This window comes from Benincasa hispida, chromosome 4, assembly GCF_009727055.1.
Source record: "Benincasa hispida cultivar B227 chromosome 4, ASM972705v1, whole genome shotgun sequence".
NCBI classification, from domain to species: Eukaryota; Viridiplantae; Streptophyta; class Magnoliopsida; order Cucurbitales; family Cucurbitaceae; genus Benincasa; species Benincasa hispida.
In genome coordinates this window covers 61,978,645-61,985,710 of record NC_052352.1, presented here as the reverse complement: position 1 = coordinate 61,985,710, position 7,066 = coordinate 61,978,645, and the positions used below count along the sequence as shown (strand labels likewise).

Here is a 7,066-nt window from a genome sequence, read left to right as displayed (position 1 = left end):
TATTTTATTTGTTGACGTCTCAAACTACTTTTAAGTAAAGTATAAAGTTTAAGGTTAAAACCACTTTTGATCCATGAACCTTCATGAAAGTAACCATCGAGTCTATGAACTTTAGTTTATAACAATTTAGTCCTTATATTTTCAATTTTATAACAATTTAGTCATTAAACTTTAGTATGTAACAATTTAGTCATTATATTTTCGACATCGTAAAAATTTAGTCCATAACATAAAAAATTTATCAAAATTAGATGTCAATTTTTAATACTTTATAATGTAACTTTACAAAATATTAAGTCTCTAATTATTTTAACGTTTTATTTATCCATGCAATCTCATTAAAACTTTAACATGAATTTATATAATAGAGACTAAATCGTTATAAATTTCAAAGTTAAGGACTAGATTGTTACATAGTAAAGTTCAGTGATTAAATTGTGACAAAACTAAAAGTATACAGATTAAATCGTTATAAATCAAAATTGAGAAATTAAATTTTTGTTTATATAAAAGTTTAGATACTAAAAATAAATTTGAACCAAAATTAATATAAATATGGATTTTTGGCTTAATGGATTTAGCCGCTCATACAATGATTGGGTTTTTCGTTTCCCTCCCCACTACTGGGCGGTTACAATAAAATTTGACATTTACCCGCGGAGAAATTGAAATACAATTTCAAAAGCACAATCCCCGAACGTTTCACGCGGATCGACTTTCTCGTCCGTCAGATTAACACAACATCCAACGAACGATATAACTCCCCGCGCAAACAAGTTCATCACACGGGCGTCGAATTTACACATATAAATAAAATCTCCCAATCGATTTCTTCCCATCGCCAATTTCAAATCCTTCACAACAAATACTCTCAATTGGTTACCCCTCTAATCTCTCGATCAAGCTACGACAATGTCAGGCCGTGGAAAAGGAGGCAAAGGATTGGGAAAAGGAGGAGCGAAGCGTCATAGAAAGGTTTTGAGGGATAACATTCAAGGCATTACCAAGCCAGCAATTCGCCGATTGGCTCGTAGAGGCGGTGTGAAGCGAATCAGTGGTTTGATCTATGAAGAAACCAGAGGCGTTTTGAAGATCTTCCTTGAGAATGTGATTCGTGATGCTGTGACCTACACAGAGCACGCTAGGAGGAAGACGGTGACCGCCATGGATGTCGTTTATGCGCTGAAAAGGCAGGGAAGGACCTTGTACGGTTTCGGTGGTTAGGTTATAGAACGATTTCATGGATTGATTTGGATCTTGGCTTTAGATCTGTATTCTCTCTACTTTACATGTTTAGTTTTAGGGTTTCTATAACTGTTCTATTGTTCAGAATATGGACGATTTACTTTGCTCAAGAATTATGTTACAAATTTACAAACTGCTCTCCTTATTTCCCCCTCAATTCCTCTTTCTTCGTCTTTCTTTCTCTGGCATTGATGCTCTGCGTGAAACTTCTCGTTATCAATTTGATCTTTTCGAAGAACAGATCGTATTACCAGCCACTAAAATAAATATGCATACTAATAGAGCTCGAAATAAAACGTATACATGTATGATTACTCTTTTCCCCAGTATTTTCTTATCAAGTCTCAAATCTGATGAATTCGGTTGGAAGGTCTTCAAAGATTTTGGAGCGTTAAAAGTTTTGATGACTTGGATAATTGGATCAACCTATTTCAATCTATCTGGTTATTGTATTGGTTCAAATCAAAGAAATTTTATGGACTAGTGGATTGTTCACGTTTATGTTTGTTTTTATATTTATGTTTTTTTTTTAAAATAAAAAATAAATATTTTACTTTGTTTTACAATAAAAATAAAAATAAATGACTTAATTAACTTGAATCTAACTCAAATATTTTATTTTGAAGTTTGATTGAATTTTATAATAGAGTCATTTAACTTTTCTTTTGGAAAAGTAGTTAAATAATAAAAATAATAATGTTAAATTATAAAAACTATGACACTTTGAGTATCTAAACAATTCAAAAAGTAACGAATATACCATATCTAAATAAAACATCTGCTAAACTTGAAATTTACACCTACTTGATTTAATTGCTATACAAACCAAAGCATGCACATTCAAAATAAGAAAAAATCCCCAAAACATACAACTCTAATCTCATATCATAATTTACAAAAGAAATTATGAATTTTGAAAGCATGAACAAAATCACTCTGTTTGGGTGACCAACTTACAAAACCTAGGCTTAGATGACACCACAAATCTCTTTGACCATTGTGTGGAGAATCCCTTCCATTGCCGCGACACTAACAAATAGACTAAAGAACCACTTCCATTGATTATCGATGAAATTGATCTTTCTACAAGCGGAAGGACGAATCCAACAAATCTCTATCGTGTGAGAAGAAAATTGACAACCATAAGGTTTTTCACACTACAAGAATTTTGGATTTTAATGGAAAAAGTGAAACCGGATGTATGTCGGTTTAAAAAAACGAAAATTAAAACCCAAAATTCTTGTAGTGTTATGACAACACTATAGGGGTTTTCACATGTAGAGAAACCAAAATCTTCCTACAAAATTTCTTTTCGTCCATGCATTGTAATCTATTTTTCCACCATTAAAGAAAAAAATAAATGTTGAAAATAAATCTTTTGATATAATATATATAAAGATGTTTATTTTTTTTAAAAAAATAATTAAATATTTAACAAATTGTTTTAAAATAATATTTTATTTCAAATCTTTAGCTAAATCGAATAAATATTTGATATACAAATATATTCTTCTACTTTTTAAGATTCTAAAACCGAAACTAAACATTAGTTGTTTAATTATCAATAGTGAGAATGAAGTAACTCACTATTCAAATACACTATATTTCCATTTGGAAATCATTTAGGGGGCGTTTGACACGTAAAGTTGATAATTATTATAGGAGGAGAGTAATTGAGAGAGTTGATGCGAATAACAAGGTGAGAAATGTGAGCTAATACAAATAACGAGGTAATAAATTTCTTTAATAATTGGTGAGCCAAAAGATGTGTGAGTTTTTTTTACCAAACCCAACCCAACTTGGGGACCAAACACCCCCTTATTTCAATATTGCAATTAGACTATTGGATTGAATGATTTGTTCTTGCTAACTTACTATTCAAATACACTATATTTCTGGAAGTACTAGAAGATATGGTGTCAACAATTACACATAAATCATTCTAGAGAAATTTCAATAAACTGACATTAATCACAAAACATCCTTATCTTCAACAATCCGAATAAAATTCGAATTATTAGAACTATCTCAAGACAAGGTCAAACGAGATACGTTGCAACAAATTGTTGGAAGGATGAATTTAATGGAATATAAGCTTCAACAACATGATAATCATGTTAGTGTTAACTTTCATCTCATCTACTGTCGAAAAGAATCCTTACTTGTTGTAGAGCCATAGTAAAAATAGAAAGATTAAAATAGTGACCACTTGTAAAAAAGATTGACTTTTTTTAGATACTCACGAAAAAGTGTACATCAGAAAATTTAAAATGATACAATAATATAATAAGATGATAAATGATAAAATGTGATAAAAATTAGAAAAAAGAGAAAATTTGAATGACAAATACCGTTTGTTTGATGATAATATGTACTAGTCGAAATCAAATATATTAATAGAATTTAAAATAATAAAAAATCAATAAAATAATGTAAAATTTGAAGATCTAGTATAAATTTAAATTGAAATAGAGATACGAATTAGAAATTGATTCGTTTTGAATAAATCCAAAAAATGTTTATATCAAATAAAATATGATATTAATCTGCCAGTTCAAAATTCAAATTGGCCAAAAAATGCGGTACCTTTTTCTTTTGAATTCGTTTGGTTGGAATCTCATAATTGATACACACTATAACAATTACACTGTATCTCTATTCAGAATTGATACAACAATTATACCACATTTTTATTTAGAATTGATACATGTTATAACAATTACAATGTATTCAATAATGTTGTTAGCCGACCATACTAGGGGCAAATTTGGTATTATAAAAGTGGACATCACATGAGCGGCACATGTTATGTCAAATTTCTTATCATTTTTTTCCTTTTGACATGAATCCAATGGACTCCCAAATTTTGCCATTTTCTCTAATTTTCCAATTAAAAATCACCCGATATGGTCTTTAGTGCTTCCAACTACCTATGAACTGCGTGTACGTGAGGAAAAATGGCGACCAGGTGGTGGAGGTCATTAGAAACGTATGGATGTCTACAACGATGGATTTTCTCCAAGGTGAGAACGAGCAAAGTTGGTTGTACTAATGAAGACTCTAGGACGATGTGATTATTGAAAATAGGATTGTGTTTGACATCAAAAAAGTTGTAGGGAGTTTCATCGTCTTTATTCAATGTGACCATGCTATAAAATCTAGAACGTTATAGTTGAAAACGATGTTGAAAGTAGAAATAAAAGCTGAAAACACGTGTGTATATTTATTATTATTATTACTACTACTATTACCATCATCATCATCATCATCATTATTATTTTATTATTTTTATTATTTTTTTTTAGCAAAGTATTGTAATCAAGGCGTGGATGGAAGAATCGAACCTTTGACCTTGAGGTTGATAATACAAGCATTATGCCAGTTGAGCTACACTCATGTTAGCCCAAATTCTCCTTTTCTCCTTCTCAATCTCATGTATGCGATTGTTGGTTCAACAACTCTTTCTTGAATTTCATCGTCTTGGCTAGCTTTTGACAACCAACCTTACCAGGTTGTCGACTTTTTTCGATCGCTCATATGTTTTCTGCTTTTGTTTCTACTTTGAACATCGTTTTCAACAGTGACGTTCTGGGATTGATAGCGTTTAAAGTTGGCTTTCAAGAGCAAAAGGGTCACATGAAATGAAGACGATGAAACTCCCTACAACTAGTTTGAGGTTAAACACAATCATATTTTCAATAGTCACATCGTCTTGAAGTTGCAATTTCTTCAAATACTCATTTGCCAACAACTTCACTGGTATAATCAACTTTGCTCTTTCACACATTGGAGGAAGTCCATCTTTGTAGACATAAGTTTCTAATGACCCCATTGTCTGGTCGTCATTTTCCCTTGCATACACGCATTCCATAGACAGTTGGAAGTGTTATGCACCATATTGGGTGATTTTTAATTTTATCTTCTAGAATGTTTAGATACTGGGTATTTATGGTTCTAGAATGTTTAGGTAGAATGTATTTGTGGTAATTGAGTTGATTTTGAAGCCGTGCATCTTTGCCTTCTCATTTGTACTTAATTTTGTAGTTTTAGGGTAGTTTTGTCATTTACTAATCAGTATTTTCTATTATATAAATTTATTTTGTTATTTTTATATTTTTGAAATCTTTTTCCCAATGAAATTTTAAAATTTATTATTTTCGTCGTCAATCCAAACTATGAAGAGCCCAATGGATACATGTTGGGCCCTGAGCCCATCCCATTAAAAGATCAAGAAAACAGAATAAAAAGGAGATAAACACAGTAACGGTATCTATATAGTAGGAGTGTACCAAAAATACCTACACGTTGATCCACTATTTTTATTTGGCTTTCTAATATAAAATTGGCAATCTCGGTTCATATATGGGGGAAATAAAAAATCATTAGTTTGGATCAATTTTGATTGAAAAAATTAATAAAAATCGAACTAAACTAAAAGTATGTATATATCCTTACAAATAAACTTAGCTCTCGTTCTTTTTTTCTTTTAATATTTTAACTATGCATGTTTGCTATTTAGAAACAGGCTAATAAAAGAAATTTCATGTCCAATTTCAATCTTTCATTAAAAAAAAACATAGACCCAGTTTTAATTAAAAAAGAAGTTCCAATTCAAAACAAAAAGAAATAAAAAATGAAACTGGAAAATAAAAAAAAAAAGAAAAGGTCCAAAATTGAGACAATCAACCTAACTTGCCTTTATAGAATCGATAGGTTGGATTTAATTTTTGGTTGGCATCCAAACCAAAAAAATCGAACTACTTTCTCTCCCACATCTAATCTTTTAGATAATTAAGGATTTACTTGTTAATCTTCCATTTCTTTTAAAATTTATAAAAAATTCTCACTTAAACTATTTGGTATATAAAAGTAGTATGTGTTGGGGGAATATTGTATATATAGAACTGAATACATTAGCAAACTGATTACACCTCAATTACTAAAAAAAGTACACTCAATGTATAATATTCAAACTCAAACAAAAGCCACATGGTGTAACAAGACTTAGATATGAAAATAATTAAAAACTTGCAAGAACCTCAAAACCTTTGGAGACTTCACAACATAGTCGGGGCATGCTTCTGGTAAGTACTGTCTTGAAGACAAAGCTCTGCATTGTTCATTCATTGCTACTTTTTTTATATAACACTTATACAAAACAACAATGAAACAAGCAAAACATGCTTCCATTCACCCTTAGACTATAACACTTATAATAAAAGGATGATGCATGATAATGCTCACTGCATGCAAAATATAACTCTTATATTTCATGATGCATGCGTATTCTTTCAAGTAATTTCTTCATGCAAGATTATAACATTTATAATACATGATGCATGAATAATTGCACAACCTAAGGTGGGTTTTAACTATATGACAAACACTATAGCATATAAGTACTATACATTACATGTATAAACAACTAATGTTGATGAACCGGGTAAAACCGCCTTAAAAACACAAAAATAAAGCCAACTATTACAAAGACAAGGAGTCTTCGGATTAAACAGGCAAACCGGGTCTTGAACCGCTTGGGCAAAACATCGCTTCTCCAACCATTGTGTACCAAGCACCCCGCGATCGTTTACATGATAAAATAAACGCTTTGTTCTATCACTTACCCGCGCTCCCAGAGTTAAACGATTGTTTAGCATTTCCTAAACGATCATCTAGGAAAATTCAAACGATCGTTTAGTTATAACTATACGATCGCGTACCTTTACTAAGCGATGAAGTTTGAAGTATACGATCGCTTAGCATGCTCCACACGACGCCCGCCTTTCGCGATCGTCTAAACGACTACAATGCCACGAAGCAC

General features: G+C 31.1%; 1 protein-coding gene across 1 annotated transcript; it reads left to right on the top strand.

Annotated features, from left to right (window-relative positions):
- The first annotated feature begins 821 nt into the window (after positions 1-821).
- Positions 822-1,402, top strand: LOC120075740 (histone H4). Its single transcript, XM_039029381.1, has one exon. The coding sequence runs from the start codon at positions 913-915 to the stop codon at positions 1,222-1,224; it is 312 nt and encodes a 103-aa protein (XP_038885309.1). The 5' UTR covers positions 822-912; the 3' UTR covers positions 1,225-1,402.
- Positions 1,403-7,066: the final 5,664 nt, after the last annotated feature.